The sequence below is a fragment of the Catharus ustulatus genome, chromosome 2 (assembly GCF_009819885.2).
Source record: "Catharus ustulatus isolate bCatUst1 chromosome 2, bCatUst1.pri.v2, whole genome shotgun sequence".
Lineage (NCBI taxonomy): Eukaryota > Metazoa > Chordata > Aves > Passeriformes > Turdidae > Catharus > Catharus ustulatus.
Window position 1 is genome coordinate 15,214,671 of NC_046222.1, and position 20,109 is coordinate 15,234,779.

Sequence of the window (20,109 nt, forward strand, 5' to 3'; positions counted from 1 at the left end):
TATTTAGATAAATCAAAGAAGACAACAGAAAACCAGAAGAAATCTTTGAAACTGTACTAGTAGGCTAGGTTAGGCTAGGTTAGGTTAGGTTAGGTATTTTTGTTAATGATAAACAAAAATATGAGTTTCACAAAGCAATTTTCTTAGTAAAGAGCCAAAGCTACTGATGAGGAATCAATTTCAATTGCCATTACAATATATCACCCTTAAAGTGAATATTTCGCCCAAATGCAATAAAAACTGAATAAAACACTGCAAAACCTAGAAAGAACAGAAATGAAGGTGCCAAGAGAGCAAAGATGTGAAAAATAAATTCTCTTGCTTTCTGAAGTTTCACAGGAACTAGTTTGACATTTAGGAAACAAAGCAGCCACTGCTATGGCAATAAGCAATAGCCCTCACTAAAAAAAAAAATAAAAAGGGATGGTAATAACAGATGTAAGGACTAAGGCAACTCAAACCATGCCCTTTTGTTCTACTGCATGAAATAACATTTTCATTTCAAATTGTCACACACTGGTACAGGATTACTGTACTATCACATCATAGAGACAAAACAAAATTAGATCCACACGTTCTTAGGATATAAGCAAGTAAGCAAGAAGTCTCTGCTTACAAATACTCAAATATTAAATCAGTCATTGTGACTTCATCTGTAGGGGAAGCTATTCTATTAAGAAACTCTGAATGGTTCTGTGTGTAGCAGGAGCCAATAACTCTGGACTGCACAAGTGCATTTCATTGTCATGGTAGAACAACAGAAGTCATGTTACAGCTGATTCTTCCAAATCAGGCCAGAAAGAGCAAGGACATTTTAAAAAATAAATTGCCACCTCAGCTTTATTCAAAACACTTCATAAGAAAGAAGTCCATTGCGCACATACTATCCAAAAATTATCTCCCAAGGGCAGAAGAGAGACAAAATTTTCCAACAGTCCCAGTGACTCCCACAGCAGCCAATTCCTGAAGCTGTTTTAATAGGCACTGCAGAGAGCCTCCTCAGAAAGGACAAGAAGGCAATGGAGCAAAAGAGGTCAAAAGAGAAAAGGAAGATTCCCTACAGACTGAGCTCTCCAGCACATGCCTGCTTTTTGAAAGAACAACCACTGCAGTTATTCCTGAGACAGCACAGCACTTACTTCCTGGCAGTACTGAAGAATTCCTTCTTTCGTCCCAATGCAGGTCTTGGTGCCAGAGGGGTCCGACTCCCACTTTCCGTTCTGCACGTTCATATGCATGTTGAGTTTGCCACAGAACATGGCAATCTGAGGCTCTGCCAGCAGCCCTGCATTTCCATCAGCAGGCACCTGGAAGGAGAAGAAAAGTTTTAATCTCACATTTGACATTTCAGTCCAGCCAAAGCAGCAATAGTTCAAGCAAGTCTGAGATAAACTCCAGACTCATCCAACGAGTGCAGCAAAGACCAACATTTTTGATTCAGGGAGATGTGAGAAATGTAAATGGGGTGTTCATAGAAATCCAGATTACAATAGTATAATTTTAAAGCTGTAACCAAACTGTTTTGTGGCCTAAAACTGCCTTCCTACCAACTTGGGCAAAACATAGAACAACAAGCACAGCCAGAGCACAGTAATAAAAGTGCAATTTTCCAAATATAGTTGTTATGTGGGGGAGGGGTTCACTAACAACTAAATGAAGAAGGAACAAGTTTTTACCAAGGGTTTCCTAAAAAAACCTCACAATGTATCCTTTTTCAAGCTCCTCAGTAGAGTTTATCTCCTTGTCGAGCACACAGGTTCTATTTTATCATATCTTATGAAGATTGTGAGTTAAAAGCAGCTTCCACCTAAGCTTTTCTTGGATTGAACCTCAAAATGTAAAGGGGCTGGAGAGGTATCAAAATGGCTCTGCTGAAGGTTTAGCTCACAACCAAGAATTACAGAATACCATCTCCCCAACAAGCATTAAAATACCAGGCTCAAGACAGGTGCTCCTCTGGAACCACAGACACTGCCCATGGCACCCAAACACCAAGCACTGCTGGGGCACAGAGCCAGACATCAGAGGTACCCTCAGCACAGGCTTAAATCTGTCCCACGGGACCACAGCACTGAAAACAAACCAAGAGCCAACCTCTGAAGGTATAAGGTGAAAGGACTCACTTTTTATTTTACATCTCAGGAACATGACACAAAGAGAAACCTCCTCTCTGGGTTAGGTACCCCAAAAGACAAGTCTACAGTTCTCCACTGCCTCTCATGCTCCAAAGGCAGTCAGTTATATTCAAGGTGCAGCAGAGTGTTCATTTCAGTTTAAATATCTATTATTAATTTTAAATCTCTTAGCTAGAAGGTTTCTCAAGAGGACAATTAGAAACATTTTTTAAATTCACAAAAAAACAGAATTTTGGTGTCATTGGAGATAAGCAAACCCAGGGTATTAGTGTGACTTTTGTTTGAACTAACACAAAAAAGATTTAATGAATTTTATATGCCTGCAGTACTAAAAAAAAAGTGTGTGGAGCTTTTTAGCCCACTGCCATTCCATCAAAATATCAAAAGGCCTTTTCCTGTCAAACTCCATAATTATTTAAGACAGAAAACATAGCCCTTTCCCTGCCTCCATTCTCTCTATCATTGTTTTCTGCAGTTACAAAAACAATTAGTATATTTGCTAATAGCTTTCCTAATCCCTATTTAACCAACAAGTGTCAGCTTTTTTCACAATTCAAGTTATATTCAGAAAACACAGGCTGCAAAGTTTTACCCTCAAGATGTCTTCCACTAAGGAACCAAAGCAACACCACCTCAGGTAGCTCTGCTATTAACTTATAATTAGGAACTACAACATAATAGGGAAATAAGCATCAGACCTTCTATGTGCTGTTAATAACCATTGAAACATCAAAAGCCATTCCCCAGACATCCCTAAGACAGTTTCTGTGATACATACTGCTTTATTCTGCAAACACTAACCTGAAAATACTTTTATAAACATTCGAAGTTTATTTAATTTGCAATAATTACTTCATTTGCAGTTACTTTCAAGGAGAGGACATTCAATAACAACCTCCATATCTACAACTTGCTCAAGAACAAAAATGGTCCTCTTTATTTTAGGAGATAACTAAAATAATCCCTTCCTATATTTCATTTTTAATGCTAACCTCCAACTAAGTCACCAAATACAGTTTTAAGGTTTAACAACAGTAAAACAGAGATTCATATAATGTGAACAATTAAGTATATCCAATCATAACACATCACCCTTCTAACCCATAGTTGTGTTCTCTCCAAACTTTTATACCATATTTGGTTGAAATCTGAGGTTTCTCACTAACTAAAGCAGCACCAATTTGCATACATAGCAGTTTACTTCCTCTATGACTATTAACAAAATAAAAGAAATTCTATCTTTTAAGTGGGGCCATTCATAACTGTTTTTCCTATGAACAACAGAGGTAAAAACAGAATGAGTATAAAGGAGATATATATGTGTATATATATATATATATATATATATATATATATATATATATAAAGATTCTCTGCTTGCCTTACACATTCAGTGAGCAAAACACGATACAGAGACTTGTTATTCCCAGTGGAAAGACCAGGTTTCCAGGTTTTTTTCCCTAGCACTGGACTGTCTGGTCTGCTGTACCCTACAAGTGAAGATTGTTGCTCAGTTCTGGAAGTCTATGGTTCAAACCAGGCAGATGCCATGCAAATATAGGTTTATATCACCAGGCACAAATCCATGGCCTCTTGGCCATCAGTCAGCCATCAACTTTGGCAGATTGCAATCTGTTACACTCTGCACTAGACATCTTATTTAAGCTGTAAAATATTTCTCCTCCTAGCTCTGTTAGGATCTTCACAGAACACAAATGCTTTAAAGACTATTTGTATTTAAAAAACCTTTGCATGTAGATTCACAATGAAAAAAAAAATCTCCTCTCTTAAAAATGCAATCAGGACCAAAAGAAATTTCCAAAAACTAAGCCACCTAAATTAGATAAGGAGGAAATATCAAATTATTGTCTCCTCAGAACTTTAGGATGGCTGTTCGTCAAAACCAAGGAAAATTTTCCATCTCACTATTCCTTAGAGATGAAAAAGAGTAAGAGGTTGTCAAAATCAACACCCCAATCCAGCCTCAGGCATTTGTTTACCCTGAAATCAAGTATCAAAACCAAACAAAAAATATGTCAGGACTAAGAACTGAGTTCTTGTGGAGCAACAGGGAAGTGAGTGCTCCCCTCCCCAAAGACCTAAGTGAAGCAGCAACCAAGTGCATACAAGAGATATTCACAACACTTGAGCAGAAGTGTCTGTACAAACAGCTGCCCTGCATGTGGATGTGTGAACACACACAAGAGCAAAGGGATCTCCCTTCCTGGGGCCCCTGGAATCAATGGAAGCAATGAGGTGAACCACAAGAGCAGCAGAAGCCTAGCTCCTGTGCTGAACCTGTCTAGCATCATCCTGCACACATTTCCATGCTCCTGTGAGAGCAACTAAAAATTAAAATTTAGATAGAAAAATCATTATCGCTGAATGTAGTTGTAAATGTGAGGAATTATCACAGGGGAGTAACCACAAAGTCAGAGAAGGCAGATCTTTGCATCAGCTACATGAACATAACATAACCACATTCCTCTTTAAGTGCAGTGTCAAGAGTTTCCTACCTACCACCAACACTACCAGCAACATTCCTGCTTCCAAAAAAAAACCCTAAAAGCCACACTCCCACAACCTTCAATTTGAGTGTCTTAACTTAATAAGATGTGAAGGTGCTTGAATGCATCCAGAGGAGAGCAAACAAAGCTGATGAAAGGGTTTTAAAGGAATAACATCCTGCAAGGAAAACCTGAGGACTCTGGGCTTATCTAGCTGGACAGAAGGAGGTTCAGGGGTAATCTCCTTGCTCCCTACAGCTTCCTGAGGAAGGAAATGCTGAGCTCTTCTCTGTGGGATCCAGTGACGGCATGCATGGGAATGGTTCAACCCTGTGCCAGGCTCAGACTGGACATTAGGAAGCACTTTTTTATCAAGAAGATAATCAAACACTGGAACAGGCTTCCTGGAAAGGTTCCCAATGCCCCAAGACTGTCAGCAACTGGGCAATGCCTTTAGTAACAGGCATTAGTCAGGCAGCTGGACTAAACAACACTGGAGCTTCCTTCCAACCAAAATAATGTATTCCATTCTAGCCTCTACATCACCATGGTCACAACCGGACGAGGAGTGCCAGCAGCTTGCTATGGATGCTGATGTGCATCACCAAGGGCAGGGGGATAATGGGAGGAGCAGGGACAACCTTCACACCACTGTCTTCTCTGGAGTTACCTGCAGAGTCCATACCAAAATTTACAGACCTTGAAGTCAGCCATCAATATAAAAGTAACTGAAAACCCTCACAACTTACAGAAAACCCTCACAACTTACAGGTATCCCCAGCCTGCAGGTACCTCCACACAGTTTAGTCACAAAGTTTTATAAAAACAGCCATCTTATAACAAACACATTGACCAAAATTACCCAAGACTAGAATGACTTTCGGGAAGCATTCAGTCTAGTGCAGCACTAACTAAACATTAACATAGGGGATGGGGAAGTAGAGGGAATGAAATAACATCAAGATTTTACAAGCTGAATAAAAAGTGCATTAAGAAGATTAAAAAAAAACAAAAACAAACCCTAACCTTGCTCCCAAGATATTAATTTAGATTTTGAAACCATCTTTGGTCATTTGCATGGCTATATGTGTTGACTAATGGCAGTAGGGTAAACAAGAAAAAGATAAATCCTGTCAGAATTAATTATCTTTTACTCATTTGGAAAATAGGAGAGAAAAAAAGATTAAATTCAGCAAGTGTGCAAGTTTTACAAAGGAAGTGTTTAATGATACCAATAAATATGACAAGTGTTACGGTTTCTTCCAGTACGTCTACACATGCAGAAATGCTAATGATACTGCATTTAAAATTTCATCACCTGCAGGGCTGTCACTACCCCAAAACAAACATAAAACCCTGTTTTACAGGGCAAATCAAGCTTTTGCACTGAAATAAATCACTGCAAACAATTTAACTCCAACATTGTATTTTATACTCCAACACTCAAGGCCACTACCACTTACTTTAAATAAATACATGAAGTAGAAATAAAATAAGAGCACAGTTCACAGCAATGCAACAGACCACAGAACTACTCCAAGTTCAGTAATAACTTCAGGGGTCCTATTATACCCATGAAACTCACTGCTGCAAAACTAAAACTACAAGGTGAGAGTAAATATTTTTAAAAGCCCTAACTTCCAGTTTGCATTTACATTAAAGCACCTTTTTTTTGGTGGTGTAAATTATATTTTAAGGCAATTCCTTTGCATGTGTACCTGAGAAGAATGTGAAAAGGAAAATTACTATATGCAGTGTAGCAATGAGGAATAAAGACACATAGACTCCCCATCAGCAGTTGTAAAGATAAATCATTTACTGCAAAAAACTAGGCCTTTTTATGCTCTAAACTTTAGCAAAACAAGTATGCATTGGCTGCCTGCCACTGCAGGTGCTGCACTTCATGTGTCCTTCACCCAACCACCTTTTTGATCATCCAGAGTCCATGCACTTCCCCAACCAACTCCACGCACAAGGTGACCACATGCTAGTTACACAATTTGTTCTCTGGTTATATAACTTGTTTTTTACATCACTGTCAGTTGAGCCTTACCCAGAGTACTTTCTGGTGAGCAAGAGAGAACAGAAGTGAACAGGATTGAACAACGGCGAAAAGGGCCCTTGTTCTATGAGGCTTTTCTTATCTCCCACATCTCTCTCCTTCTTTGTTTAATCAATTAAAAAAAACCCGAACTATGCCATATACTAGTAAACATTTAAACCATACCCCAAAGCCAAGGTTGTCTAGCCAAGAAAACAAACCCCACAAATCACCTTCATCACATTGTTGCAGCCGCCTACTAAGCTGCTTAAGGTTGCTGAGGCTTCTATGATTTTCTATTTGTCCATTTCCAAGTAATCAAATTTCCTTCTAGTTATTACTGTGTGATCACTTCACAATGAAATACAACTGTTTCACAAGAGTCTGGCCTAATTTACTGAACAGTATGAAGAAAAACATGCTTGTTGTGATTCTCAAGTGATAAAGGGCATCACCTACCAATCCCATTTGTAGCACAAACTTCTCATGGTACTTTAGTTACATGCCAACAAGACAGAAGATGTACTGTCAAATACAACTATTCAGAACGTTCCACTTTTGAAATAAAACATTTAACTTACACTTAATACAAACTACATACAAGATTAGAAAAACCTGAACAGATCCTGAAACTTTTTCAGATAAAACATGACTGAGCAAGGAAGAGGGGGAGTAACCTGGTAACGACTCAAAACACCAACATATGCCTGTGACATGAGCAATATGCCCATGGTATAGGCATGCATAGCATCATATGCTTGCTCTGTCCATCTTAGGGGGTAAGACATTTGCAGGGCCTTTGCCATTCAGGATGGTGCAACAAATGGCTGCACGCACCACGAAGGAGCCCATTCCACGTGGTGACCTGTGGACACACAAGCATAACCTCAGCCTCATGTCAGTAAATATAAAGGTTTTTCCTACTGCCCTGTTAACAGGTCCTTTACCATCACCAGAGGTCTGGGATAAGCATTCACATCAAAAGGATATCTGTCCTTCACATGCTGTTTGGCCAACCTCATGTCCATTACAAAAACTGAAAACATGGCTCTTGCTAACCTGTCACGTGGGTATCCTGGTTCTCCTTTCTTTTGTTTTTCAAGTATGATTTTCAACATCCTGGGGGCACATTCAACAACAGCCTGCCCAGTGGGAGAGCAAGGAATACCTGTGTTGTGGAAGACACCCCATTGTTGTAAGACTTGTCAAGTCCATTCAGAAGTGTAGGCAGGCCCATTGTACATTTTAATCATGTCCAGAAGGCCTGAAGTGGCAAAGCAGGTGAGCCAGTGCCGAGTGACATTGTGGGCCTTCTCTCTAGTGCAGGCAGCTGCCATCAAGAAATGAGAGTAAGTGCCAACAGATACACAAACAGATTTCAAATCACCAGATTCTGGAATATGAGTGACATCAGTCTGTCCAACAGAGTTCGGAATAGATGATCAATGGCCCCTATGAAAAAGATTCTTTGGTGAAGCTGGATCTACTCCTATGGTATCTCCAAATTGTCCTCAAATATCCCTTCCCCATAATGAGCATGGTATGGCAGCAACAAATGTGCAATCCAGGCAGTTTGCCCGCCAGGGCCAAGAACAAGCCAGAGGTGAGTGCTCTGTCAGTGTGCTACATTCTTCCCACCCCAATTAGGGTTGAGGTGGGGTTAATGGTGGGCCAATCACTGGGCCACTCACTGCTTTCCATGGCAGAGACATCAGCTCCAGTATCAACAAGCCCTTTCTGCCATCTATGCTGCATACCAAGATTGGCTGAGCCATTGCGATAGAACTTGTCCAAAAAACTTGTGGCAGGTCTGTGCTGCCAAAGCTACCTTTATACCAGGGCTTTTGCTGGAAATTGTAACAAGTTGTGCAAAATGCTGACCTGCAGGTAAAAAAAAAAAGGTGACACAGGGGTCCACAGCATAATTTGTATTTCACCCTCATAACTGGAGCTGGTAACACCAAGTAACACAAAAAGTCCCAGCTTAGTGGTGGAAGAATGTGCAGTTCACAAGTCATGTATATCATTTCTGAGTGGTCCCCACACTCGTGTAGGAACTAAATGCACTGAGGAGCTCCTGAGGGTTACTGACTCTCTGGCAGCCAAGTCCAGCCCTGTGCTGCCTGCAGTTGCAGGCATGAGCTTGCTTGACAAGTGATTTGCTTCACATTTTTTGATTCTGCAGGGCATGTGAGCCCACAACCTGCTGGCAGTTTCTGGACTGTATGGCTTCCCCCTTTGCATTTGCCCAAAGTTTTCCTCTTTCTCATTGGGGACAATCCCTAGTAGGTAGCTTTGTCTTGCCCCTTTGTCAAGGACAATCCCTCCATAAAATTTAAAACAATCTCCTGTCCCTGCCTCCAAAACCTGGAGGTGCATGGTTAAAGCTACACTGAGAGAACTAGTGTGATGAGTGGTAGAATCCACATTTTGGCAGGCCCGAATCACGTCTGCTATATCCCAAGTATGCAGTGTTACAGTGAGTAGCACTTTCTTACAGTCTTCATTTGCATTTTCAAAATCAAGTTGCCGCAATAGAATAGTTCATGTGTCATCATTATCAACTTGCTGAGAAACTACAGAAATGATTTCGTTGGACCCTGTAAAATCTTAGCAAAAGACATATCAGTGTCCTGGGAGCTAGTGCAGAGCCTGAAGAGCTAAGTGGGTGATAATGTCATCCATGTCACAAGGGTAGCCCATCTGCAGAGCCTACATGGGAGCCTTCTCCTGTTAATTTAGCAACAACAACAGCTGGATCTCTGTCCCGCAGTGCTTCCACTTGAGTAGTGCACAGCTTACAGCAATCGACAAGCCAAGCCACAAATTGTGTCATGATAATCTTCATTATGCTTCTCCAATCATTAGGTGAAGAACATACGTGGTACTTATAGACTCCAAGTAACTTAAAACATGACAGGACTTTCCTTTACCACTGTCCTCAGCTCTTTGATAACTTTATAATATAATTTAAGTCTTTAAGTAGGGCATTGATTTGATGTGTAAATAACAGGACAAGCAGTAACAACTGTCAAGTCGCCCTCTTCCATTGCGTCTTCTCTACATTTCTGCCACAGTGTCATCATTCTGTGGATGGGTACAAACCTGCCTCTTGTTTGGGGTCTGAGGGTCCAGGGTCAAGAGAAACAACTGGGTAAGGATTTTCATCAAGGTCAAGCAACACTGTAGGGGATGGGCCGACCTCAGAATCATCCAGTGTGTTAGAAGTGGCTGCAGGCGGGGTCAAGGGTTCAGGGGAATCAGTTTCTGAAGTCATCAGATGGCAGACCTACATGTGGGTTTCTTTAAGAGTTGCCTTAACAGTCCCCCAGGTGGTGAGGTGCTTGCAAGCACTGGCATTGCCATTCCTGGCAATATCACAAAGTTTCTGTCCTGCTGCCTGCCAGGTCTCCAATTGAAAAGTCCCAGTAGTAGGGGAGTCTTTTATATGCGTGGACAAACCATCCAGCAAGGTGGCATCAGAAATGTCTATATTTTGCCAATTCAGGAGCTGTCATAGACGGTCTAGGCTCTGTCTTTATTCCAGGGACATTTTTCCACCCATAATTCCCCCACTGTTCACCTGGTCTTTTTCCTGTGGTCCAATCCGAACAAAGCTTTCTCTACCTGAGCAAAATTCACCACAGCCAGAAGAGCTGTAATTTTCATTGTGAAACAGGACCTCCGACCTGCACCAACTGGATTTCAAAGGAAGCTCTGAGATGGCTATTTTATTCTCATTATCACTTGCATACAGTTCTTTTATCTCCCCTTGATATAGAGGCACCATCTACACTGCTAATGCAACTCTTCCTCAAACTGCATACTTATTCTCCAAATGATGCAAAATGGAATCATCCTCTCCTGCCATTGGTCTGAGCCACAAACATCTGAACAAAGCCATGTGAGAAGTCTGATGTAATTCACCAGTTTTAACATGAGGTGTTTCAGCTATTTTGCACTATGACTGTACTCCACGTGTATGCCAAACCTCTCTCTCATCTTTTGATGTAAAACTATTCCATGCTCAAGTGGTGAGTCCATGACTCAGTCTGCTCTGCAAGCTGTCTGACGAGTTGGATTACTAGAATTGTTATTATTATCATTATTATTATTATTATTATGTCCAAAAAATAACACTTTCCCAATTTCGTTCCACAAACAATGTGAAGATGAATTAACAAAATATTTCTGGCATTTGCTGACTTTAACCACCGAGTGTTTGGCATGATGAGGACTTGCTGACTGCTACAAGGAAGAACATGCCCAGAAGATCCTTCCTGAAATACTCATGCTACCCAAAATACCAACACATCTCTAATTAGACAAACCTTTTTCTGGCACATAAAAACACTGCTACAAGCAAGCCAGAAGCAACTAATCTGTCAACAGCAGGATTAAACATGTAACACATTACCTGGATTACTTTCAAGGCATATACAAAAGCCGGAGAGTCAAACAGATGGTTGACAGCTTTGATTCATTTTAAGTTGAAGGTACAGTTCTTCAATCCTTCCTCTATAAAAATCTATGCATTTTATCTCTCCACAACAGAACTGTGATGAGGGAATTAATACAGCATTACTAGACACCCCATGTTGAAACAGATCCTGCCCTGTATCTGTTTTTAGGGTACTTGAATCACCTGTTACTAAAAAAACCAAAAAACAAACCCCACCCAAACTTCACTGTCCCACTAGATACAAGCTATTTTCATATCACTGTGCACCTCGTTACTGGTTTTTTAACAGCTACTCCATGTCCACGAGGTTTTTTCATAATAATCATGTAGCACATTCAAAAGAAAGTCTGGCCTTCTACCTCTGATGCTACGCCTGACTCCCATGGTCTCCAAGCTGAAGCCATTTCTCCATCTCTCTGCTTTCTGGCTCTAGCAGACACAGACAGTTTATTTATTTCATCCACCAGACCAAAGACAAGGCCATCATTATTGCATACATAAAATATTAACAATAAAAAATTAAGCAACATAGGACAAGACGAAAGAAATGTTCAAACCACTCTTCCCAATATATGAAAGCCACCCTACAGAAGAAGTGTACTAATTTTTCCAATACATATATCTAAATTTTCAAACCCTGCCTCTGGTATCTTACAGCAACTGCTCTCTTTAAAAACACAGCCCTCATCTAAATTTTTTCACAGACAATCTTTAGCAAAAGCTTTACTGATTTCAATATTTGGAATGTTAGCCAAATAGCAGAGTACCCTGTATATGTTCTCACTCTTTCCCATTTAATATTCCCACCATGAGTTCTGGATTTCTGATCTTATTCAGTGCTATGAAATACTCCAACTGTTGGTTAGGTCTGTGAGCCACAGAAAGTAGAATTTCTCAATCCAAGAACTTTCTTCCAGTGTGGTATTCCTACAGTAATTTTCTCATAACACAGAAATAGATACCACATGCAAGTTTAGTTACGCAAGACATTGAAACATAAGAAAAACTGTGCTTGACAACTCTTGCTCTTCTATGGGAAGACATGTTGTTATTGCGGTTGCCAGAATCTTACACAAACATCTCTCATTCAGACAAGGAAAAAGCAATCGATTGAAGAGGTGAACCAGAAGCCAAAAATTCACAGTATGAGTTTCTGGTTTTTTCAATTACACTAAGGCCTCAGAATCCTCTTCCAGTTCCACCCATTAACAGCAGCTGCTCTCTGTCTCGACAACAGTGACAGCAGAATCACATGCTCACACACATTTGATTTGAAGGCTCATGAGAAGCACTGCATTCAAACACAGCATCCTTAAAGACTGCATTTCAAATCTGCATTCATTGAATTTAACAGATTTCCATGAAAGAGGCTAAGATGAACATGGAGGCAACTTTCAGATCCTCAAATGACGAAGATAAATGAGATTATCTGCTGTTAACTATTATAGCCAGATCCAAGAGAAATGATCCAAATATGGTGACATAATAAAGATGAAGTGCTGTTTCCTTACCAATTAGTAGACTAAAATCACCACAGATCATTAAGCATGAAAAACACCCAAAGAATGAGCCCTCCTCTAAGGAGGGTAAGACACACTCCAGTTTTTTTAATCATGTTGGAACCCCACACTTGAAAAGTGAGCATTTCTTGTCTTAAATAACTCCACTGTATTTGCGCCATATGTTTTAAAACACATAAATCCTTCAAATAACTACTTACTTTCGGGGATTTTTTTCATTTGTCTTTTAAATGAATAATCTGGAAGATTAAAACATCAACTTGCTTTTGACAGCTGTCAGCTGATAAACCATTATCACAAAAGAGAAAACAATACTACGCTTTCCCACCTCCTGTTTGTTGCTTGATTGAGATATAATAAAAATTAATTAGACCACGAAAGATGTCACACACACTGCAACAATGGAAGGGAAAAATTTTTATTTGGCTACTGAGCATGATGCTCTACTACAGAAAATCCCATGAACACTAATGATGCCTTGTGCAGAGAGAACAAGGAAGCCTTATCTCCATACACTGATAGAGAAACAATGGTATAGTGGTTTGGGTTTGCCAGTTTGAGTTTTTTGGCTAATACACTAATTATGCAGTGGGCTTAGCACTGGCTAAATTGCCAGGCACTTACTAGAATTATTTACTCATTTTCTGCTGTGAGGTAAGGGTTAGAAGGAGGGCAAAGCAGGCTCAGACTTTAAGAGTATAAAGAAAACTTTATTAACTGAATTAGAAGAAAAATGCTAAGAAAATTAGAAAAAATCTTTAGAATGGTTTTCCTTCCCCCACACCTTCTTTTTGTCCCTATGAACAACGTAAAGAGACAAAACCTGGGACTTCTGGTCAGTTCAGGTTTAGAATAGTCTTTCTTCAGTTCTCTTAGGGAGAGGTGTCTCTCTTACCCTGCTATGGAGGCTTTTCTACAAGAAACAGCTCTCTCATGGCTTCAATGTCACAGCAAATCAGCCACTCAGGAAAGGAAAAATCTGTGTGCAATGTGAAAGTCCCTCTTAATTTGCAGCTTTCCCACAGCTGCTTTTATGGGCCATGTCAACTGATTGGGGTGTGTCTTGATTTAGTTTAGGTTTGCCAATTCTAATATACTCAATTTCTGTTGTGAGATAAGATTAGGAGGAAAAACAAGGCAGGCCTAAAACTTAAAAGGGTATTAGGAAAATAAGAAATTCAGAATAAGATCTTCAGACCACACCCCTCCTCCCCCCTACCTCCCACATCTCTTATTAAGTACATACAGAGACACTTCAGTCAGTCCTTCACTTAAATCATCGTTTCAATTCACTTCAGGGAGAGGAGTTTCTTCTTGTTTGGCTAGGGATTTTTTCCAAGAGAAAAATAAAGTTCTCTTGTGTCTTCACTTTCATGTTTCGCATCCACCCGGGAAAAAAAAAATCTGCAAATTGTGAAACTCCTCCCATCTTCACAGCCTTCCCAGCACTGTGTTTGTGGGCCATGGCAAATTCATGGGGTATTACTTTTAAGGGTAAGCTGTTCAAAAACAAAAGTTCTCTCCATCTCTTCTTCCTCTAATTCCTCTGTTCATACTTCAATTCTCCAAGAACAGAGATCCCCCTTCCCTTGGAGCAAAGGATCTTTTTTCTCAAACACTTCAACCCCCGCCATGTTTTCTCCACAATTCATAGGAATCTTCAATGCAGTATAGTCCATCCCATAGCTTACAAAAAGATTTTTCAGCCAGCTTTTATGGTGTCTCCTCAATCTCCTCCCATCTGGAAACTTGGCTCCTACTTCACTGGCTTCAGTGTATACTTTTTGCTTTGCTTCCTCTCATTCAAGGAAGGATAGGAGGTCTGCAAGTCTTATCTGAGCTATTGGAAGGGCTAAAATTCCATACAGAAGGTGTAGGGGGCTGGACCCGGCCATGCCGGAGCCGTGCCAGGATCTCAGGTCTCACAGGTCACACTGGGGGGTTGGATGAAACTGCAACACCCAGCAAGCAGATGTGTGGGGGGCTTTGTTAAAATAGAGCCCAGCTGCATTCCCCCAAGGTAGCAGGGTCCCAGCCGAGTTCTGGTCACGCTGGAGGGGAAAGCTAGGATCTTACCAAAGGCTTCTCCTTCACCTGGCCATCAGGGCTCCTGGCTGAAAACGGGGAGCAGGGCTGGGCCAGTGCTACCTGCCCAAAAGCCACAAGCCAAAGAGAACTTTTCTGACATTTTCTTGCTTCTACCAATGCAATTCATGGAGGCAAAGTAACTTGTCTAATTGATTTCCCAGGCTGTCAGTTATTAAATCAGCTTCCAATTGGTCCCATCAACTCACAGAGGAAGTTCTCATAGATAAAAGCCTCTGTCTGTGTGTGTGTGTGCCCTCCTCCTAGGTGACTTCCATGCAAAACCAGCACATGGTGCTATTTTAAGGATGAGCTGTTCTAGTATAGTTCTCTTCATCTATCTCTGGGAACAGAATTTTTTTATTAATATCTCATCTCATCTCTTTTTGTTCAAGCTTCTTGTTGGATTGTAGCAACTTTTACTTGCTTCAATACTGGTCCTCAACTCACAGTTGTGTGAGAATGCTACATCTCCCTAAAGCATTTCCGTGAGTTCCCGGGAAAAAACAGTCTGACACATCAAATATATCTTCACCATAGCCTTACAAAAAGAACTTCAGCCTAAGACTAAGGTATCTCCTCAATCCCCTCCCATCTAGAATCTGACTCTCCACTTCATGAGTTTCATGTTGTTTCTATGTGCCTTTACCCTTTTTTCTGATTTGGGAAGGCACGGTGTTCATAGACTCACTTGTTCTCAAGCTTTATCAATTGAGACAGCTTTTATAGAGTTGCTGATTTTGTCCATGATCCACAATCAAGGAATTGCTGTATCTTTTGCTGCTCACTTCGTGGTCCCCACTGACACCGCACAAGCCGCGCTGGCTGCCAGCGCTACCCCGCGCTTTTCCTTCATGCAGGAAAAAAAAAAAGAAAAAGTCTGCTGCCGCTGCTCTTGTGTTTCAGTCCACCTTTGTCTTTTCAGTGGCTGGCAAAAAGCAGCTGAGCAAATAAAGTGCATCACAAGTCATGCCAGGATAGCTGCAGCCATGCAGCACTCGCTGGTCCCTGCTCCAAACACCGACAGAGCTCCCAGCCAGCATGGCCTGGCAGCGTCGCTGGAAAAAGGGACTGGGCTTTACTCGTTTTTAAAGCGCTTTTCTACAGGGGTGTGTGTGCCAGCTGTTGTAATAGTTTCTGTTGTTTCAGTTGTGCATCTGTTCGGCTGCCAGGGGGCGTACTGGGTCGGAGACAAAGACACGACACTCGTAACAAGACTTAAACCACTTTATTCTTTGTCAGCATGCCTAAATAGGGTGCTTGAGCTTTCCCGGGCTCACACAGGTGGGTGGGCACAATTTCAGTCACTCATCTCCTCTCCCAGTGACCCACCAGCACCCTGGGTCCAATAGATGAGCTGGGATTTTCCCCCAGGTAACTGCCTGCCTTACAGGCTGGCTGGGTTTCAAACTGAAGAGCTGCAATATACGCTGCCACAGGGGTATTCAACTCTTTTTAAGTGGTCTAACCAGGTGTCAGTCTTCAAACCTAGCTAGCTAATTAGCTCTTCAAAACCAGACAGTTGATTAGGAACCACCCCCTCCAAGCTGAAAACCAGACTTTTGTTAACCCATGACAAATGGCTGTCAACTTTTATTTAAGACTAGCTAGGTTGCAGTGTGCAGTGAAGGCAGAAATAACATGTATTTTATTTCATTTGATGCAACATCCAAGGACTACAAGCAGGGATGCTGACCCCTGACAGGGAATTTGGCCAGAGCACTAAATGTAGAGCACAAACTCTACACAAGCTGCCCACAATCCAAACAACACAGAGCAGCAACACAACAGTTTAATTCTCCTCGAATTCTCCACACAGATATATCTGCAGATATTAAAAAGTACTTACAACCCACACTGGCAAAAGCTGCCCCAAGCTTCAACAAAGCCTCTTCTATGGAGGTTTCTTCCTCTTCTGAACGAATACACTCTCTGAAAGTTGCACACATTTATTTTCATGCTGGGGTCAAGACACCTTTAAACCCAAGACGTCTTAGACAACTAGGCTTCATTTCACTTGTTGTGCTGAGAGATTGAAAGAAACGGTACCACTGAAAGCACAGAACCAAATACAGCTGATGTCAGTAATTACCTTAACACCCTACTTTTGTTCCATGTACTAGCTAAGGCAATCCAAGGCAACCAACACCTGCCTTCCTATTCCCACCTTCAGAAGACTCCCTTCATGTTCTCCTTCCATTTGCAGCCGTGTTCTGCTGCTGAAAGCAGCAGCAGCCATGCTCACCAGCCACAATAACTCTGATAGGATTTCTTGAGCATGGCACTGCAAAGCTAAAAAAAACAGTAGAAAGATGACCTGGAAATACACCACAGAGCTGAAAAGCTCTTCCCCCAAGCAGGGAAGATTCCATCTTCATAGGAGCCTTGAGATCTTCTCAAGCACTACCTTCAAAACAGAAAGACACCAAGAATTACTTAGTGCTTTCAACCCATGACAGGTGAAAAGGTCAGAGATCTGCACCGGAGCCTACAATCCTTCTTCCAGCTGGCAACAACCACCTTCCACTGAGCACGACTTCTCAGTGAACTATAAGCAAGCAGTCTTCCCCTCCAGCTCCTCCCTTCCTGTCCACAAGCTCAGGAATGTGGTCACAGTTCCCAGCGTTTGTAAAGATGTCAAGAGGATTCAGCTTAAAACAGCACAGCAGCAGCAGCACAGTGTTCGGCTCCAGAGGCTCTGGAAACCCTCAAGAGAAGACACGGCAGTTCTCTTACTTGTGCCCAGCCTAGGCTTAACCAAGATAAGCGTTCCTCATTCATCAGTCTGAAGTGCTGAGACATTCCACACAATGCAGGACTCCAAACTGAAGATTTACTCAAAGCAGTTCTTAATACTACATTGACTGTATGTACACACATACCAAGGGCACTTTACTAATTATATACTTCCATGTCAGCAAAATCACCCACAACCACAAAATTTTGAAAACTGAGTATTTTTAAGAGTTCCTCAACTCATTCCAACTGGCAACAGAGTTCTCTCTTTTGCTGACAGAGCCACATGGTCTTTCATCCTCACCCCCTGCAGCCAGTCAGTGTACATTATGTGGTTCTCCCTTTTGTTAACATAATAGGGAGTATTGTCCATTAACACCAGCACGGTTTTTACTTGCATTGTAGAACCACGAAGACAGAGAAAGTTGTTTCAAGGTAACAAAGAATATAATCAGAAGCACACATACTTAGTTTCAGATACACCTTAATTTTCTTTTGCTACATAAAGGTAGAAAATAAGTATCAAATCTATACAAACAATGAGCTCATCCCAGGCTCCCAAAGAGTAAATTGTCACAAAGGCATTTTTCTTTCTCTAACCACCCTTGACTTTGGTAAACATCATTTCACCTTATTGATTTACAAATGAAAACTACTGAGAGAATTTTAGTACTTCTGCAACAATTCCTCAGCTTTTAACAGGAAAAACACAGTTACTGTTTTTCTTCCACATTCACAGTGAATTAGATTCCTTACCCATGTTTTTCACCTTGTCAGTAAATCTTTAGAATATACTTGTCTGACAGATTTAGAGTCTACAACATATATCTCTTCCCACATTATAGAGAAGAATAAATTAAATGCAGGTTTGTTTTAAATGTCAAGCCATCAGTTCCTAGCCTTTTCAAACAAGTAAGGGATTGAAAGTAATTTTTCTAGTGCTTGCAAGATTTCAGGGTGGTGATGTCATCAGACCTATTATCAGACATTTTGGCCTGTTCAGGACTGGCAAAACTCTCTTCCTCACACAGATACTACATTCTGTCTCTAGATCAGGGAACTTTCTGAGAAATTAACTATCTACACACTTGTGATTGAAAACTTTTTATTAGAATCCTTCAAATGCAATTATGCTGAATAAACAAACCCTATAAATCCATTGCAGTCACACACAATAGCACGTGATTATACAACCAGCAACACCTAAAGCACTAAAAACTGATTTATCTCCTGTACTAGGGCTTGAATGAAATAACAAGGTACAGGACAGCAATACAAAGATGGTTTCACACAGCTGAAAGAGAGGATCAAAACCACAATGAAGTTTCTTTCCTAGGTTCAAGACCATTCAGGTCACTGGTAAAGTACTTCTGCACTTAGGGAAACATTAAAGTCCAAATAACACCATTGAAAAGCCATCACTCCCACTGAAGCAAAGATTGAATTAAAGACATGCAAGAGTTTCAATCATACTTTTTGAGTCTGAATATTACCAAAGTGTTCTGAAAATCTGGGTCAGAGATGTAAGGTGGACAGACCTAAAAATGTACCTACAGTGAGATTACCCACAGGGATCTCTTTCCTGCTCCCTTAAAGCAGTTTTACCTTTAAGTATTCATTTTTAGAAGTCCTAAAGTCTCAGGGCCACTGCAGAGGCTGGGAACGTTGCCATGCAGGGCTCTCTCTACTCTCCCTCCCAGGAGGGGCATCCCTGGGAGATGCAGCAATGCAGTCACCCTGCATTAACATCATACAGTGAAATAATGGCTGAGAAAATACATTAGCTTTCTACAGTCAGGTAGAAGTTTGTTAAAAATAATCAGAGCCTTTACCCAACACTGGTTTCACTCCAAACACACTACTGAGAAAGGCAGAAAGTTTAAGAACTGAAAAATCTGAAAAAACCCCGAACTTCTATAAATCTGTATTTGGGGGATATGGATGTATTATTATTGTGCTAGCTGTATAATAAACTGCTTACAAAGTCTGTCAGAAAAAAACAATCAAAGTTATGATGCAATTTATTATTGCTAAAATTTTATGAGAAACTCGCTGGAGAGTTGACAGCAAATTACATCAGAAAAGCAAACAGCCCATATCAACTCTGTTTACCAAATACCTTCTTTAGACCACCGTTTGAGCACTCCTCTCATTTTATATTCTACTGAAAACAGCACATGGCTACAAAACCTGCATTGTCCCAGCTGCCATTCAGTCTTTCATGAATCACAGATCTCCAGCACAATACAAAAACACTCTAGCATTTTTTCCTGGAAGGGATCAGTGTTACATGCATGATATTTTCATTCTGAGCCTGCACAGGCAATTTGTTTACTACATTATTAGGTAAAAATATGCACACATGTAAAGGCAAGGTGACAAATTCTTCCTCTTTCTTTGCCCAGGACAGCTCACAAGGGATGGAAAGAAGAGTTTTCTACCACAACAGGACGTTTCTTTCCTTGACATTAGTAAAATGGGACAAGCTGTAACTGAGATACACCCTACAACAATAGGTCCCTTCAGAAGAAACCAATTCTGGCTCTTCTCAGAGAACAAATGCAGTAAGGAGGGGGGTGACAAGGATAACAGGGTGACTGCCAAAGGAGGGGAAGGACTCCCA

General features: G+C 40.9%; 1 protein-coding gene across 4 annotated transcripts in view; it reads right to left on the reverse strand.

The window, feature by feature from the left end:
• LOC117011060 (amyloid beta precursor protein) overlaps positions 1-20,109 on the reverse strand; it is a 192,730-nt gene that overhangs the window by 149,074 nt on the left and 23,547 nt on the right. For all 4 annotated transcript variants that reach the window (XM_033086324.2, XM_033086315.2, XM_033086307.2 and 1 more), the window contains exon 2: positions 1,140-1,307. In XM_033086324.2, the coding sequence (XP_032942215.1) occupies positions 1,140-1,307 (168 nt within the window). The remainder of the gene's footprint in view (positions 1-1,139; positions 1,308-20,109) is intronic.